This window comes from Azolla caroliniana, unplaced genomic scaffold (genome assembly GCF_043228905.1).
Source record: "Azolla caroliniana isolate FFs.n. ecotype wild unplaced genomic scaffold, voAzoCaro1.0.p SCAF_1, whole genome shotgun sequence".
Taxonomy (NCBI): Eukaryota; Viridiplantae; Streptophyta; class Polypodiopsida; order Salviniales; family Salviniaceae; genus Azolla; species Azolla caroliniana.
The window spans coordinates 3,892,072-3,910,454 of NW_028230436.1; the positions used below are offsets into that span (position 1 = coordinate 3,892,072).

General features: G+C 38.1%; 4 protein-coding genes across 5 annotated transcripts; 2 read left to right on the top strand and 2 right to left on the bottom strand.

Moving 5' to 3' along the window:
- Window positions 1-3,159: 3,159 nt before the first annotated feature.
- LOC147868421 (uncharacterized) lies at window positions 3,160-5,304 on the top strand. The gene is made up of 3 exons (XM_087339545.1): window positions 3,160-3,631; window positions 4,604-4,742; window positions 4,833-5,304. Exons 1-2 carry the CDS (start codon window positions 3,470-3,472, stop codon window positions 4,706-4,708), a joined length of 267 nt encoding a protein of 88 aa, XP_087195671.1. The 5' UTR covers window positions 3,160-3,469; the 3' UTR covers window positions 4,709-4,742; window positions 4,833-5,304.
- A 1,808-nt stretch (window positions 5,305-7,112) lies between these two features.
- Window positions 7,113-10,623, top strand: LOC147868422 (ras-related protein RABA1f-like). Its single transcript, XM_087319046.1, has 2 exons — window positions 7,113-7,504; window positions 9,810-10,623. The coding sequence occupies exons 1-2, from the start codon at window positions 7,287-7,289 to the stop codon at window positions 10,240-10,242; spliced, it is 651 nt and encodes a 216-aa protein (XP_087175172.1). The 5' UTR covers window positions 7,113-7,286; the 3' UTR covers window positions 10,243-10,623.
- A 1,018-nt stretch (window positions 10,624-11,641) lies between these two features.
- Window positions 11,642-14,921, bottom strand: PAP2 (Purple acid phosphatases superfamily protein). Of its 2 annotated transcripts, XM_087319065.1 has the most exons (4): window positions 14,837-14,921; window positions 14,514-14,635; window positions 13,198-13,891; window positions 11,642-13,097 (listed from the first exon to the last, which is right to left on the bottom strand). In XM_087319065.1, the coding sequence occupies exons 2-4, from the start codon at window positions 14,537-14,539 to the stop codon at window positions 11,871-11,873; spliced, it is 1,947 nt and encodes a 648-aa protein (XP_087175191.1). In that variant the 5' UTR covers window positions 14,540-14,635; window positions 14,837-14,921; the 3' UTR covers window positions 11,642-11,870. The 2 variants fall into 2 exon arrangements, with proteins under 2 accessions (XP_087175191.1, XP_087175184.1); XM_087319058.1 differs by lacking the exon at window positions 14,837-14,921 and having other exon boundaries at window positions 14,514-14,747.
- A 1,877-nt stretch (window positions 14,922-16,798) lies between these two features.
- Window positions 16,799-17,789, bottom strand: LOC147868424 (chlorophyll a-b binding protein 2, chloroplastic-like). The gene has a single exon (XM_087319078.1). The coding sequence runs from the start codon at window positions 17,734-17,736 to the stop codon at window positions 16,912-16,914; it is 825 nt and encodes a 274-aa protein (XP_087175204.1). The 5' UTR covers window positions 17,737-17,789; the 3' UTR covers window positions 16,799-16,911.
- Window positions 17,790-18,383: the final 594 nt, after the last annotated feature.

Consider the following 18,383-nt stretch of genomic DNA (forward strand, 5'->3'; position numbering starts at 1 on the left):
AATTAGTTCATGGATCAAAGTCAATGGATATATTATTTGCATCAAAAAATTCCAACTATATAAATACGATATAAAAAACCATGATTAGTGCACTTATGTAGTCTTCTCTCTTAATTACAAGCTTTCAGTGGTATATACATCACTTGCCCTTGATTCTTGAATCAATGTAATAATTTCATATACCAATTATTCATGTGTAAAAATAAAATAAAATGGCCTTGGTAAGCCTATTGTATAGAATATTCGTGACATACGAAGTTGTTGATGAAGATTTGACTTTGAAGTTGGTAGTTGTAGGAGAAACTTTGGGCCCACGAATATGAATTTCATTACATGTCAATATTCTAGTTAGGTGTGTGATATTACAAACGACCTTTATATTGATAAAGAAATGAAAACGTGTCTCTAAAGTTTTGCTAAAGTTCACCTAGATCATGGTATGGGGCACAACTAAAACAACTTGGAACATTTTCTTCCCCATTTGTTTGTTTTTGGCCATGGAAGATTGCTCTTTATTGTAAGTCACGCTTCCAAATTCCACACCAAGGGGATATGAAGATGCATTATTGAATATATTTATTGTATATGTACATGGTGAGTTCATTGTCATGGTGTTACATGCCTTGAATGGGTTTCTATTACACGGGGGAGGTGACAATAATATTATCACAAAAGAACACATATCTTATATATCATGTGACTAGAGCCCTCCCATTTTACATCATCCTCACACGAATTAACACAAAGCTAATGAAGTCAGTCATACAATACATGATGAATTATTCAAGTGCTTGGTGCCCCACGAAATATTTAATGCTTGAGATGAGGGCCTCACAAAGGAATGACAATGTCTTTGATGCAATTGTGAATGTTATTTAACGCATTCAAAGTCAAAGAATGAGGGTGCAAAGCATAAGCTTCAACATCCCCACTGCATATTTGAGTTATAGAAATCTTAATAAGGTCATGTAAAGAATCCAAACTTTAATATGTAATGGTGCTTTCACATCGTGTTTTAACATATAATGTCTCGTTTTTTAAATCTAATTGATCAAACATCACTGCATAAGAACAATAGTTAATACAAAGGAAGTGAACAATGAAAAGGGTAACAAACCATCACAAACGTTGTTACACTCTTGAATTACTTTGTCTCAAACGCCACCTTTATACACCTTTGACAAACTCGCTCGATCAACATAAGATCAATAATGGCCATTCGTAGACATTAACATTAATACGTTCAAGCTATTCCCCACCCACCCACCATCTCTCTCTCTCTCTACATCCTCACCTAACCTAACCTAACCACACTTTCGACAATTCTCTCCCCAATGTTGCAATCACCCGATCAAACTACTCTATCTTATAGATCAAATTTGGTCTCCCATGGAAATGAATACTCTCTCTCTCTCTCTCTCTCTCTCTCTCTCTCTCTCTCCATTGTCCATGGGAGATCAAATTAACATTGAATGTACGGAAAGTTGAGTGAGAGAGAGGAGCATAAAACGATGACTATCGTTTTATACAATGTCCGATTGCTTGTTAGATTTGGAGATACATTTCTCAAATTTGGCAAGTTTTATCGCAGTGTTATTTGAAGCGCAAACAGTGCATGTTTGCACAAATTACACAGATTGACCTGAAATCAGAGATGGAGGTTGTTTTCCTTTTTCTCAAATATTTGGGATTTCGTCATAATTAGGATATACGCAATGCTTTTGTATTTGATGATAAGCATGGAGTGAAATCAATATTTGCGAAAGTTGAAGGGAGTGCCAATGTGACAATTTTCTTTATTGGAGCAAGTGGAAATTCTTTCCTTAGTTGGGTGTTGGCAATTCAACATGTTCCACTACCCATGTAGTGTAGTGTAGTTAGTGGATTGACCATACTCCATTGTTACACCCCTTGTAAGTAGTGTTTTTCACACACATTTATCTAATAATTGACAATGGTTCGGTTTGAGAGGGTCAAAACCGAACCGTTAAAATTTGTTGAAACCTAAATTGAATTGAACCGAACGATGAAACCATGAAACCAAATGGTAAATGTTTTTTTTCAAACCGTTAGGTTCGGTTTTGATTTCAACTTAGGTCAAAATTTAAAATATTTCATTATTTTAAAAATTTAAAGATGTTCCTAAAATGTGAGAATAAGGTCTAAAAAAGAAAAGAATGTTTAAAAACAAACTTAAAAAAATATAAAACTGTTAAACCGTTTAAACCGCGGTTTCTAACTGTTGAAACCAAACCAGAACCGAACTGTTTAAACCGTTACGCTACGGTTTCCCGGTTCGGTTTGGTTCAAACTGAGCCGTTGCCGATTATTACATTTATCGATATAATTGTGTGATCAAAGTGGGTTGGTGTTCTCGATTGATGTTATGAGCCAAGGTATTTATTTGGAGAGTTATGGTTGGAGCTTTACCATTAGGGGATGCATTAAAAAAAAGAAACATTACTAAAGGATTGTGTTTCTTTTGTTTGGTGGAATTGGAACATAGTAGGCATCGATTTATTTCATGCCCGATGGCAATGATGGTTTGGAGTTGTATCAATTTAGTGTGGATGTCTCTAACAGGAGTAAGTCTATCTTCCTTCAGTTGGGTTTTTGCACATATGGAGAACAATGAACCGATGCCTCATTTTCAAATTATTTGTGAGTTCTTGAGGTATCGGGGGCTATGGTTCAATTGAAATATGCGGAATGCCTTCATTTATTGATTCGCAAGGTGGGGTGAGAAAATAAGTTCTAAAGTTAAAAGGACTTCTTTTGTGGCAACTGACAGTGCTAGAGAAGTCACGAAATCTCAACCAGGAAGAGAGAGAACTCTGCAAGGTCACGTAACATCATACTCGCCATTTGAATTGGTGTGTAGGGTGGCATTGAGTTTGGTGTCGTAGTATTCTATAGATCCCTTGATAGATAGAAGGTAGTATTCTATACTTTGTAGTAAGGTAGTCATCGTGGTGTTTTTTTTCTTTCGTAACGAAAGCCATTATTTACGAAAAAAAGAGAGAGAGAGAGAGAAAAGTAAAGTTATGGAAGTGCGTATTGTTTTTTGAAGGAGTCTCTTTTTCCCTGCTGACCTAAACTCACAGACCGCGTCTCGCACGCACATACACACACACACACACACACACACACACACACAGAGTCTCGGAATCTCTGTACCTGCAATCACCTGCATACATAGGGTTTCCTTGACCTTTCTGTCGCCTCTCCGCAGAGAAACTTCTAAGGCTCCTCGGGCAATCCTGTGCTCATACTCCCCCCCCCCCCTCCTTCGACTGCTAAAAGAGTCCCTCAGACCTTTGATTTTTCTCTCAGATTTCTTTTCAGGTTTCCTCAAGGCCTCGAGTTTTGTCCGACTTGCTTACGATCTCTGCGATTTATAGGGGCGTCCCACTACTTCCTCGCTTGATCTCGCTTCCATACCTCAACAAACAAAAAATCCTCTGGAATCATGTGTCCTCTGCGATTCATTTTGGTCTTCTTCTCCGTCATAGTTGCTGGATATGTTGCCTGCAAAGCTATGTGGTCCAGCGATGGCGATCATCCCCTCAGCACCATGGATGCCAGAGAACACTCAGGAATCGAAAAAAAGGAAGATAGCATTCTAAAGCAGGTATGACTTCTAGTAGAGGTCTTATAGGTAATATCTAGGGTTTCAGATTCCGTGTGTACTGTTTATTTGCGTCATTTTCACTAAGAGAAAGAAAATTAGAAACATATATCAACAATTGATATATGTGTAGCTCAGTCAGTAGGTTCTCCGATCCAGACCAGAAGGTCATGCGTACAACACCTATGCACTGTGACATTTAGTAAATTAGTAAATCTGGTGATATTTGAACCCAGGTCTGCGGGCTAGTAGAAATTTGGTTAATGAAGAGAGATGGATTGTTTCTTTAATATCATACTGAAGATTAATACAATTTGTATGACATGTACCCCTCTGTATGTGCAGTGCTTTCTGCCTTTTATTTCTTTGTACAAGATAGAGAAAGGAAGAAGGATTCATTAACATCAGAAATAAACCAAAACACCTATAGTAGCCAAAATTCAAAATTTATTCATCCAAGGAGGCAATTTAGCTTTTGCTGACTGAAGCTTAGTTTTTTCTTCAAGCTTACACTGACTGAAGGCTAGTTTTTTCTTCAAAGTTTGCAAAACTTGAACCCAACAAAAGGTATAAGGGTATGGTTGCAGATGGAGGTGAAGGTGCACGATATGTAAACCTATATCAATAAATTGGCTTCATTGGGAAATCCTTATTTTCTCGGGTCAACAGCTAGGTGATGAAACTTGCAAGAATCATTTTTTGCTAATAGAATGTTTCCTATCCAGTGAAATTCATTGTATTCTACAAGTGACTGAAATTCTTGTCACGTTCTTTGAGAACAAGGAAACCAATAAAATGAGTTAAACCTATTTATAAGGCTACTTCTTATTAATGTTTGATGATAGGTAGCTAGAAAATCAATAACTGCTCAATGAATTGGAATCTGGCATCATATTAAGATATCCATGATCACTCATAGGAGTGTGTGTGAGAGAGAGAGAGAGAGAGAGAGAGAGAGAGAGATCTTTTATACAGAGTTATACAAAAGTTGTATCTGGTTTTTGGATGCTTGTGGACATGGCAAGTGGGAAGTATCTCTGGAGAATTGTTGCTTCTCAACAAGAGAAATCTAGTCCTTAATAGCGTTCATGGATGAACCAACAATCCCAATCTAGTAAGAATAAAAATTAATTTTTATACATTGAACTTCTCTTCCCCTAATGCTCCCTGGAATCAGTTCTAATTTTCGCGAGACTTTTTGCAGAGTAGAATTCATCTTGCCTTGTGAATATATACTTAAAAAGACTAGCTCGAAAGCTCAAAGGTTGCCAATTGATGCGCAAAGTACTTGCAACTTTAGCATGTAAGCGGAAAATTTGAGTAAACTGGATATGCCTAAGTTTACTTACAGAATGAAGCTTAAAAACAATAAAAGGTTGATGAGTTATGGCAAGAAAGTCTAGTTTGCTTAGAGTATGCTTATTACAAAATGAGACTTTCATTTGTTGAAGGTTTAGCTCTTCATGAATACACTGGATTATGTAATTGTAATTGTTTCAACCATTTTGATGGCACATTGCTACTGTCTATATCCCCTTGTACACACTCTACTTGTTTGGCATATTAAACTTGGACTCTATATTCACTTATGAAGTATTGTCATGTTCTCCAAATGGAGTGTGTTTCAGGAGAAGCTTGTATAATTTAATATTAAGAGAACCACTTGTTCATCAAAATTCCCCTTTCATGCATTCAGTATTCTGTTATTGATGGTTAACGTAAGTTGGTGTTAATGAATGTTCATAAACAATTGGTTAGGAAATGGAGTTTATTGAGACTGCACGGATCATATAATCAACTCGATCCACATAATGCCAAGAATGTGAGAGTATGGGAAGCTTTTGTAAGGTGTGAATAAGTGCCTACCTACCCTCACATGTGATAAAAAAAGGGGCATTGCATTGAATAAGGTAGATGGATTTGCTGTTGGGTTTAACCACCTCATGTGTATAAGCAAACATTAAAGAGTGCACTCTGGTGCTAGTTCTCACTTCACCCCCTAAGTTCCATCTGTATATGAGGAGTGCATGAGATAGTAGTGGTATTGTTATGTTGAATGTTTTGTTATAATCGTGGTTTTGGCATTATGCTAGAAGCATATTATTCTGCATGGGATCATGCCTTCCTTTATATAATGTGCATAAAATCCCATGATTGTGTCATTGTTAAAAAAATTCAAAGGTGATTTTCAAAATTGAGAAATGCAAATTGCACTAAGCTCCACCTTTTTGTTTTTGAACACTACGTGCTGTGCACTCACCTCAATGGTTATAAGGCAGGCACAACTTATCATGGTATCAGGATCTATAAAAAAAAAGCACTCCTACATATAACATGACACAAAAATATTTTGTGGGAAAGTGTACTTGCAGATTTTCTGTAATGACAATCACATGGCGTGTTTGATTGCAAAGATAAATAGGCCCCCATTTCTATTTGTTGGGAATATGCCAATACATCCGATTCTTTGGAATGGAAAGTAGAGAAGTTATTGGAACCAATTATTGTTTGCCCCCCTCCCCCCCTCTTTGTCTCTCCCCATTGGGCACATTTGGCCGTGAAGTGGATGATAATCTATCATCATAGTGCAACTAGTAGTTGGCTTTAGTTCGACCTAAGTAGCGTAAAAGACATTGTATTCGAAACTTAAATAGAAATACAATACCACTTTGGATTGTAAGGGAAATAGAGTATTTTTGTATCCTTTTGTTTGGTATAATACAAGACAAAAGTTTGTGCTTTGTATCCTTTCGTATGAGAACAAGAAAACTGTGTTTATGACTTGGTAAAGGTTGGTTGTTGGTGGAACGCTGATGACAGGCATTCGATAACCTCGATGGATCATCTAAGGGTTCTATCTCGACCCAAACATGTGGATGAAGTGCAAGTGTAGCATATAGCATTAGCATCTAGGGTAAACAAACGTCGGCAATGAAACTGTCTCTGTTTTGATTAGCACTAGGTGGAGGACATTACCGTAAGTTAGAAGGGTTTTGTCTTGACCCAAACACGTGGATGAAATACGAGTGTAGCATAAAACGTTAGCATCTAGGGTGAATAAATGCAGGCAACGAAGTCTCGGTCTGCCTCTGTTTTGATTACTACTACTAGGTGGAGGACATTACCATCCATCAAAAGTCGATGAAGGTGGAGGAGAGACGGGATGCTCTCGTAAGAACGGATTGATGGGTCATCATCATAGTTAGAGAAGCAATTCTTTGTGAGTTAAAAAATAATATGCTTGAGTAGGAAAATGAAACAAAGGGGAGGAGGGCATTTTGGGGAATTTTCTCAATCATCATCATCATATCAATATGTAGTTAAGAGAGACAATTCTTTGTGAGTTAAAAAATAATATGCTTGTGTGGGAAAATGAAACGAAGGGGAGGAGGGCATTTTGGGAATTTTTTCTTAATCGTCGTCAAAATAGAGATATAAATAAAAGCCAGCGAAAAAAAAGTAAATGAAAGAGAATATTAATAAAAAGCAAAAGATAAAAAAAAAAACAAAGATCTCTTTCTCTTCTCCTCTCTCACTCTCTCTTTCAGACGATTTCTCTGCAGCGCAGGAAACCCTAACCCTAATTCCTGCTTCTGCAGACAGATCTCTGATCCCTCTCCCTCTTCCTCTCTCTGTTGAGGAATATTCCTTTTTCTCCATGGCCTACAGATCTGATGATGACTACGATTACCTCTTCAAGGTGGTTCTGATCGGCGATTCTGGCGTTGGGAAATCCAACCTTCTCTCTCGGTTCACCCGGAATGAGTTCAGCCTTGAATCGAAGTCCACCATCGGCGTCGAGTTTGCCACTCGCAGCATGAATGTAGATGGGAAAACGATCAAAGCTCAGATTTGGGACACCGCTGGACAAGAAAGGTTGGATTAAAATTGTTGTATTTGATAATATGTGCGCTATTTAATGCTTGAAACTGTCAAACTTTTCATGGATCTCTACTCTTGTACCACTTGAAACTGTGATCTCAACTCTGTTACTGCTTGTAACTGTGATCGCTACTCTTTTATCTGCATCAAATATGATCTACTCTCTTTTGCTGATCCAATGAACGATATTCCGGCCTAGAAAAGTGGAAACTGTACATCTTTACCCTTTTTCTCTGTTTGAATTTATGATCCTTACTCTTTTGCTGCTTGAACATGTGATCTTCAATCTTTTACTGTTTGAAATTTGTCTGTACGCTTTGTTCTTCCTCAAATTGTAATAAAATGAAAGGTTTTTCGTACCAAAAAGGGTGGAATACCTTGGATCTTTTCTCTTTTACTACTTGATGTTGTGATATTACTCTTATGCTGCTAAAACTGCAATCCAATGGAAGATTTGCTCATTACTCATGGGTAATACCGTTGATCTTTACGCTTATTGCTTCTTGGCTTTACACTCCTTCTGCTGAAACTGTTATCCAATGACATATTGTCCATTTTCAAAGTTAATGTGCTATGTTTCTTGGTGTTTCGAACCTGTTATCATGCCTTTAGTCAACTCTTTCTGATAGTAGATGCAAACACTATTCCTCCAGCTCCGTCTTTGTCTCGTAGATTTCTGTGATAGCTTCTCGTAGGAATGCTTGTTCAAATTATTCAGATCGTTCCTGTTGAGCATTTTAAGGAGTATCTTATTTGCTTTTGCATATTCAAAGACTTGGTGAGCTTGCGTCAGAACTGATAATTTTACAATTCTCAATGTAAACCTCAGATATTAGTGTTTGTGGCTGATTGTTCTGCATTTCTATTGTGATAGTTTCACAACAAAATCCATGTGTAGATCTCATTCATTTGAGAAATTATTTGCTTTCACATGCTTTGATACTTGCTGGTTGCTTATGATCTTGCATCAGGATTTGGTAGCTCATTATTTCTGCCTTGTCCTGTAATTTTTCTTGGATGGTTCTTGACAACGTTCATGTTCAGATATTAGGATCACTTCCTTTTGATCATTTAAATATTAGGATCACTTCAAATATTAGTATTTTGTTTTTGTTAAACATAGTCATAGAAAATGTAGCATACAATGCGTTTAGAATACATATGGTATGTTCTACTTTTTTTTTAAATACTTAGAATATGTATTCTACATATAAAATATGTGTAAAATGCAGTAAATACTTATTAAGTTAAAAAAAAACCAGTTAAATGTTTTCTGAAACGTTAATTACTTGTTAAATAAGTATACGTAGAATACGTGAAACATTTAAAAATGACAATTCTAAAATATCAAATGCATATTCTGACAACTATGCTGTTAAAATTTATTGTCAAGTTCCATGTATGTATATCATTGTAAAGCTTTTTGCGATGCTAGGCTGGAGGAGCACATTCCACATATTGACGCATAGATATATGTTTGAAGTTGGTAGTGGACTAAACTCACATGAATTAGGTTCAAACATTCTCTTTGCTGGATATATATGGTTCTGATGAATCAATAAAAACTAGAGCTTGGTTTTCCTGTTCTACAAGTGGTTCTGAGCCAATGGGATGAGTAGGGATCACATCTATGATATGCATGATGTTGATCAATCATGACCTTTTTTTATGTATAGTATTTGTGCTACTTGTGTATTATCAACATGTGCGTGCTATTTTGCGACTGCATCTAGTGTTATATGCATACAACTATAAGGCTATAATGTGCATATATTCTTTAAGTTTGAGAATAGATGCTCAGCATATTGGTAAAGAATGTGCATTAAATCGAGGAACACTTGTGTGGATGTCAATATGTAGCGAACTACATGGAAAAGAAAAACTAGAGAATTTTTAAAAACTACCCCAGCGTCCACAAAATAAAGTTGGTTCTATTTGGGTGATTGCTTGGTATATTTGTGATATCTAATTGTTTAATTGATGGCTTAAGGCAAATTTTCTAATTTCGAACTTACATGCACGATACAAGCATTATAATGTGGATTAAACAGAAATATGTTTGAAGGTCTGGATCATGGTGATATCAAAGATGTTGCAAGTTGACATAATACAGCAAATGTTTTGTTGTGAAAGGCATTGGTTGATAAATAAAAGCATTTTTTGGGAGATTGGCTTGTGCTACTAAAAGCACTGTACAAAATTTAACATTTGGTATCTCTGTATCACATGCTTATTCCAATCAAACTTTTAATGGATTTTTACGTAACATGTCCTTATTGTGGGGTTATATTGTATTCAGATATAGGGCCATCACCAGTGCTTACTATCGAGGTGCAGTGGGGGCTTTATTAGTATATGACATCACAAGACATGTCACCTTTGAGAATGTGGAGAGATGGCTTAAGGAGCTGAGAGATCACACCGATTCAAACATTGTGGTTATGCTTGTAGGAAACAAATCTGACCTTCGACACCTCAGAGCTGTTTCAACTGAGGATGGCCAGGCATTTTCAGAAAGAGAGAATTTGTACTTCATTGAAACATCAGCACTCGAGTCAACAAATGTGGAAAACTCATTCAAACAAATACTCACTCAAATCTATAGAGTAGTAAGCAAAAAAGCTCTTGATGCTGGTGAGGATTCTACAGCAGTTCCAACTCAAGGCCAGACAATAAATGTGGGTTCTAATGATGTTACAGCCACTAAGAAGGTGGGATGCTGTTCAACTTAACTTATTGCATTTCAGCTTATTATATCAAATGGGCTGTTTATATGTCTAGATCAAATTGCCATACTTAATATTGAGACACAAAATTTGCAACAACATTTTTTGTGGAGGCAAACTGTCTCATGGATATCAGTTATTGGGTGGAAAGAGCTTTGTTTTTCTTTTGGATGCTATTAGGTTAATTTCAAAGACCAGGGTTTGCAACCACCCTATTAAAGTCCTGTAGAGTTAATGACAAAACTCTTTTAAGTAATTTTGTTTAGTGTCTTTCTATCTCTTTTTACATCCAATGCTGAAGAGCTGCAGTTCTTTAAGTCCCCACGTTGTATTTGGACTTCTGTTCAGTATTTTTTTTATCAACTGAGTTTTTATTTTGGTTGCAAATTTGATGGTGTGTCAGCAGGCACACAATTATGCTTCTAAGCAACTCTCTCATTTTGATGTCTAAATGTTTTCAATATGTATTCTGTTTAAGGATATTAAAAGATATACCTAGGAATGAGATTCTTGTCTTCTTAACAATTACTGCGTGCAGGACTTAACCTTTGAGGTTGTGTCTATGAAAATGTAGCATTGCTTGATAAATATTATCTAAACATTGCTAGAATACGTTAAAGAATGGCTTCAAAGAGTTTCAAGAATGTCTTGGAGGAGGCAATATTACGTCAATTTTCATTAGCTAGTCCTTTATCATACATTTATGGGAAGAAGAAAAATTCAACACGAACAAATTTTAGTGTCTAAAGATTCTATTTAATACTCCAGCATTAAGAGTCAGTCTAATGGAATACGATTCAGTTACTCGGAAAGTTTTTATAAAGCCATCTTAGTTGTGGCTTGATTAGCTCACATACCATACATATATCACTTTTCTTAACCTTATGCTATACATATCAAATTAACCACTTCGTTGTCTCCAAGCAGTTGGACAGCCATCTCAACTATGGCTTGATTGGTGTTCTCTGTGGTATTTACTATTCAGTTGCTAGTAATCAATAAGCCTAGCATGACATTGTGCTTCTCACAGTCTTATATTCATACATTATGAGGTGTTTGTAATGATGAGAATGTGGTCGACTGTAATTCAAAACACAAGCAACATTTGAATGGGTTTGAGGTCTTTTGATGAACTAAATTCTCTTGAATAGTTAATTCTCTATTGAATCAAAATCCGAAGCCACCACTGTAAAGAAAAATTAAAGGCAATTACTGTGCAATAAGTTGAAGAAGTTCCAAGGAGATGTATCTCTGGAAATATGTAGTGTATTTCCAACCCATGAACAGATATGCTTGCCACTAACAAAAGGTCAAATTTGAATAATCTCAACATAAGTTGTAGTTTTAGTACACAGGTCGCAATAATGAGTGCAAACAATATTCTTGAAAACCTGATACAATGAAATATATAATAACATCTACACAAATACACTATTGAGCAAAATGAATATTGTACCAACAATATACAGTTTGCATTTTGAGCTGATTGTAATTTGCAGTATCATCACGATTACAGAAATCAGATAACAGCATTAATAACCTTCATGCACAGAAATCAGATGAGCAAACTGAGCTTTATTGTCATACAAAATCAAGCTGCCACCTTAAGGCTCTACTTGCTTTTCTGCTTTTTCTTATAATATAGTTTCACTGTCATGAATTGGCAACCATTGCCTTAGATTCCGAGTTCTATGTGAGAACCACATGCCTAAAGTAATTCCGAGACCCATGCCAGAGATCAACGACAAAGAAACCAAAAGAAACCAACTCCGCAATCCAACTGGATTGTCTGAGTTTCTGATTAACATTTCAGTATTAGGTGAGGTGATAGTGATTGAATCGTGAACTTGGCCATCGTGGTTACCTACATATGAAAGGGTTAGAAGTTCCTTAGTTGCATAAAGTCTTGTATAACCCAGCTGATCTCCTCTATAAAGGGACCATTCAGGTTGAGGAAAAATTGGATCTTCAGGGTGATCAGGGCTAGTTAACCAAGGGGGTTGCCAATCTTGACCACCCATACCAATTACAACATGAATAGGAGCAGTACCATATGACGAAGATGAATTTGAATACGTAAAGTTTCTAAGCGGGCAAGTTCTCTCATAGTTGTGCACATGGCCCCACAAAGCAAGATTCACGTTATATCTTACCAGGAGGGGCTCCAAGCTCTCTCTCAATTTGTCAATCAATGGAGATGTATATTGAGTAGTATACATTGGACGATGCCCAAGAACAACAATAAACGGTGTCTTGGCTCTGTCTACATCCTCAAGGTCTTGCACAATGAATGCATATTGTTGACTTTCTGGTAGAAAGTTTATTTCTGTAGATATGTAAAGGAAATGAACGGACCCAAAATCTAGAGAATAGTACAGATTTCTGGTTGCAATATTTCCAGCTCCCGTCGGAAGTGAAGAGTTTCCAGGCATCGAGAAACGTAAACTGTATGGGATTCCACATTCTCCACCCCCATCCTTACCATATATATTTTGTGCCCACAATGGCCTCCAAGGTTGCAAAGGCCAGTTGTATTCATGGTTCCCAATACACACATGGTAAGGCACATGAGAAGCGATTGGTTCTATCTGTGAAAAAAACAAGTCCCATAGCCATGCATAGCCTCTTGCATAGCTTATATCTCCTATATGAGATATGAAACTTGGCTTTTCCCCCAATTTGGCAATATCTCTTGTTAACCACTTGATAGTATTTTTACTCTCTGGTTGTGTCAACGAACAAGTTGTATATGGAGCAGAAGTCCCCATGTCTCCAAATAAAAAGGCATGGGTCTCAGAGACCTCAGGATCATATGATGTGAAATTGAACATTTTGCTCCAACTGCCTTCATCACTTCCCACCTGAATCCATAATATGGTTTAACATTCCATGATTTATGCATATACATAACCACAATATGAATGCAATTGAAATAGCATTCTTAGTGACATCGAATTCTACCTGATAATAATAAATTTGTCCACTCTCCAAATCTTTCATAACTGCAGTATGTATGTACCCTGGTTCTCTCCAACCACGACTACTATTTGCTGGATGATCACACATATCAGAACGCTGATACGTCAAAGATAAAGCTTCTCTCAGGAGTTCCAGTTTCTTGTTGTTTCGACCATATTTTACATAGCTCTTAATAGGGTCTCGTGTCACAAACATTACGTTCATCTCTTGATTTTTTGAAGATATGGACAAGTGAACTTGTGTTGGCTCATTGAAGTTCTCAAATGATACTCTCTCACTAATAGAGAGACGGTGAGATGTATTCTGCTTACACAATTTGTTGATTTTACCTGAACCAAATGGTGTATGATGCCCTTGAAATAGTCTGAATTCGTATGGTTCACGCATATTTACCAAGGGAAGAGTCCATTGACCACTTCCTTGTGCCCATTCAGTGTCTTCAGATAGTAGGAAATAACCAATATATAGTCCATCATCAGAATCAGCTGGGTTATAGACACCAATCCAATCTGATTGTAAAGGTTTGCTTAAACCTTTCCACTTGAGGGTAACATTGGAGTTTGAGTGCTTCAATAAAATTGGTGAAACTTCTATCGTCTGTCCTGAAGTTTCATGTCTTGTGCACAAACTTGAAAAGAAAACGAGAACTAACACTAAAGATTTTAAATCTATCATCCTGCATAATAATGAAGATTTCTCTTGCTCTCCTTTATTTGTAAAAGATATCGTCTTATATAATACAAAAGGATACACATATAGTTCATAATGACACGATCACTACAGTGTTTCCACAGGCCATCAGGAAAACAAGGGCAAGGAAACATCACGGGATGTGTATTATGTGATAACCCAAATTCAATCCTCGCATTGGCCTTTATATGGTATTTTAGTCCCCTACGGACCTTCAAAAAACCCCTCTTTCTTCAGATGAGTATTGAAGTAAACAATTGGGACACAATTGGGACGAAAACAAACTTAATTGTATTCATGTCTCATTCCTATCTCTCTCTGACACCATTTTTTCATTACTCATTTTTCAATAATTCTCAGTATCCTAACCATGTTTGTCCTTCCATTTCCCCTAAAGGTAGATTCATATGTAGAAACCTTTATTCATCCTGTAGTTATACCTTCACCTCTCTTCAGCATTGATTCAATCCTTGTCTTACCATCAAATATCTCAGAAAAAAGAAATTGAGCAAATGATCCATACAAAGATAAAAATAATACATGGGGAAGATGCTAGGTGAAAGATCGATTTTTAAAAAAAAATTATGCTTCTTTCCTTACTAGCTCACCTGTACGTTTTGAAGTGTGTAAACATGGACAAACTGTCGTTTTATATCGTAAATACTCTTATTGAAGATTGATAATATCCCATCTCTTTCACTTCATCTTTGCTTCCAATTAAGAAACACTTCTGCAAAGAGAAACGAAAGAACAATATAATCTAGGCCCTTATAACAGATCAGATGCTATATGAATCGTGGCGCTCCCTTTCTATCATTCTTTCTGTCTCTATTTCTATGCCTCTCACACATGCCTCTCTCCCTCTACCTCTCCCTCCCACTCTCTCTCTCTCTCTCTCTCTCTCGTGTGTCTGTTTGTCTGTATGACTGACCTGCTGTGCGGAAAAAATCAATTCGGTGTGGAGATGTTGAAGAAGACTAGAGTGATCGCTGATTTAGTCTCTTCATGTGTCTGCATCTCGCCATCACCGTGATCGCGAAAAATATTGACTTAAAAGTTAAAATTACAAGTCTCTATTATCTATCTATGAATCAACACACACGCGCACGTGTCTGTGCCATCTCTTCCGCTGTTTGAAAGCTCCTCATATCTCAGGACATGGCACCATACCACCAAAGGACGAATAACTTTGTAAAAGTAAATTATGCTTCTAATTACCTCAGATTAGGAGATATTTCCTCTTTAATTCCAGGTCTCGATCAAGTAACTGAATACTCCTCAAATTCGCTTGATCAAGGCCACATATTTTATATCTAATCGGAGTGTAGTTCTTCATTATATCTAACACATGTACCATGAGGAGCCCAAAATTTGACCAAATACATATAATAGGTAGTTTTAAATGTAACCAAGGATACTTCTTGAAATGGGGATGCATGTGACATGATGATGTGAGTGTATGCATACTCCTCCTTCAGGCTTTCCAAAAATCCTTGGTTATAATTAGGTGTTAATTAGCAATGTAAATGGTTAATCGTTAGGTTTAGGTTACAAGAGTGGTTAATCGTTAGGTTTAGGTTACAAGAGTGGTTAATTAGTTAGGGATCAATACGCTAACTAGGTAATCAAACTTTCAACTTCTGATTAGGGGGTTAATTTTTATGAGAAGAGTGTGGTTCATCCACTAATACATTGCTTCTTAAAAGGGATTCAATTTGATTGAAGGGTATTTTGGAAACCATCAATGTCATGGAAAAAATCACAACACACAAGTCTCATAAAAAACATAACCATTTACTATAAAACCCCATCTTAATTTTAATAAAAAAAACACATGAGAAGTTTTCAAACAACGCCATGATATGCACTTTAAGTTGTAACAAATTCAAACGAGGCTTCCCAAAACAATCAATTTGTCTATGCAAGGAGGTAACATTAATCAAACATGCAAATTATACATTTCCTCATTCATGAAAAAGTAGTGGTGGTCGATTGCATATATGAGTTTCTAGTGTCTCTTCTTAGTGCCATAATATCTTCACCCATAAGCTTATCTAAATGTTCTCATTGCAATCAAAGTATTTTTGCAATGTTAGTGTCATGCCTACTTTTGACATACTTTGGGTAGACCATCAATCGAAGCCTAATATATTCTATTGACTTCTTCAACGAAATTGAAAACTGAATAATTTAGACCTAGGTTGCTTTCAACAAATGTAGTATGCAAATGTACGCACTTGCCATTGTCATGTGGCAAGCTATTAAACATTCATGTGGAGCTACTACAATCTAAATATTTACTGGCCTTGTCAAGAACTTTAATTTAATAATTAGTTTATTCATCATAACATATATATCTCTCTTGTGAAGTTATCCCACATTGTTTAAGGTGCCCGGAGCACATGTGGTAGGTATGTTTCTCGAGGTGATCAAACTAAACTAAGGTTTGGAAAGTCGGAAACAAAATTGAAGAGATTGTAGAGGGCTTGAATATACTTTAAAGTTTACACCAACTATACAAAGACTATGGCAATAAAGATGAGGGGGGCAGTTGCTCTAAAACTTGTGTGCAATTGTAACATGTCCTTCAGCTTAATATAGAGAGAACTAGTCATGTCAATGTACTAGAATAATCAAGAGCAATTCCTTCCTTAGGCTCCCGACAAAATGAATCGTGCTAAGCTAAGCAGCGTTACTTGAATATAACACGTTAAAAGTTACAAATAAGTTATACTTACACTTCTGAAACTTCCATCACACATATAGATTAAGGTGTCTGGGATGTGGGGCCTTTGCCAAACAACAGCAACAAATAACGGACTAAGCAACAACAATGACTCAGGCAGGCACTTCAACAAAAAGAAGAGGAGAAGAAGAAAAGCAAGCCAAAATGTCTTGGAAAAGAACAAGTTCACTACACAAATGACTAGGTACAATGTCTTCGCGAGAGAGAAAGAGAAGCAAATTGGGGGTGCTACACTTGGGGTTGGGGGGGTTTTTCATTTCTCACTTGCCGGGGACAAAGTTGGTCGCGTAGGCCCACGCATTGTTGACGGTGGGATCAGCCAAGTGGTCATTCAAGTTCTCGATGGGGCCTTTGCCGGTCACGATGGCTTGGACGAAGAAGCCGAACATGGAGAACATGGCGAGGCGGCCGTTCTTGATCTCCTTCACTTTGAGCTCGGCGAACGCGTCGGGGTCGTCGGCGAGGCCCAAGGGGTCGAAGGAGCCGCCCGGGTAGATGGGGTCGGTCACTTCCCCGAGGGGCCCACCGGCCACACGGTAGCCCTCGATGGCGCCCATGAGGACAACTTGGACGGCCCAGATGGCCAGGATGCTCTGGGCGTGGACAAGGCTAGGGTTGCCCAGGTAGTCGAGGCCGCCCTCGGAGAAGATCTGGGCGCCTGCCTTGAACCACACGGCCTCGCCGAATTTGACGCCGTTCTTGGCCAGGAGCTCAGGGGTGATGCAGCCCAGGGCGCCCAGCATGGCCCACCTGGCGTGGATCACCTCTAGCTCCCGGTTCTTCGCGAACGTCTCGGGGTCGGCCGAAAGGCCGGCGGTGTCCCACCCGTAGTCGCCTGGGAACTCGCCCGTCAAGTAGCTTGGGGCGGAGCCTGAGAAGGGGCCTAGGTATAGAACGCGGTCTGGCCCGTACCACGGGCTGTCGGAGGAGGAAGAGGCCTTCTTGCTGGTAGCCGACTTCCGCATGGAGATCCGGGCCTCCCCAGTGCTTCCCACTTTGGCACACAGCTCGCTCGGGGGCTTCAGCGCTACTTGCCCGGCCAACGACGGCGAAGATAGGCGAGCCGAGACCACAGAGGATGCCATTATTGTGTTGTTGTTGAAGGCAAGGCAGGGCAGCTAGGCAAGGGTACCTACTTACTACTACACTCTACTCTTCTTCCTCCTTTTTACTTCTTCTTCTCCTCTGTTCCTCTTTTGTCTTTTGCTTTTATAGGGAGGGGGGGGAGATACATACATATTCCTCTCTTATCTCTAACTTATCTTATCCACTTACCTCCCCCCCCCCCCCCCCCCTCTCTCCCTTAAATTCTCCAATGACATCGTGCCACAAACGATTCAGTCCCATTGCCCTCTCTCACATGGACGAATCGATGATGATGGGCCCTCTTGCTTGCTTGCCCCCACTTGCTCACTTTACATGACTCCATACATTATCTTGAAAATCTCTCGCGATTTCCTTTAATCTCTGTCTTCCTCACACATTATCATATCCCATAGGTCCCACATTCACCCAATCATCTTGCACTACCACTATCTTAAAATTTCTACACATCTAAGGCAATTGCCATGGCACTTAACGATTTCATGCTCGCATTCGCGTTACGTTGCATTTGCGACACATCCCCCACATGCTACAATCATAATCATAAAGGCGATGTCGACATACCATATATTACACATTGTGAACTCGTGTTGATTTAAAGTATACATACTCTCTTTTAATGTGTACT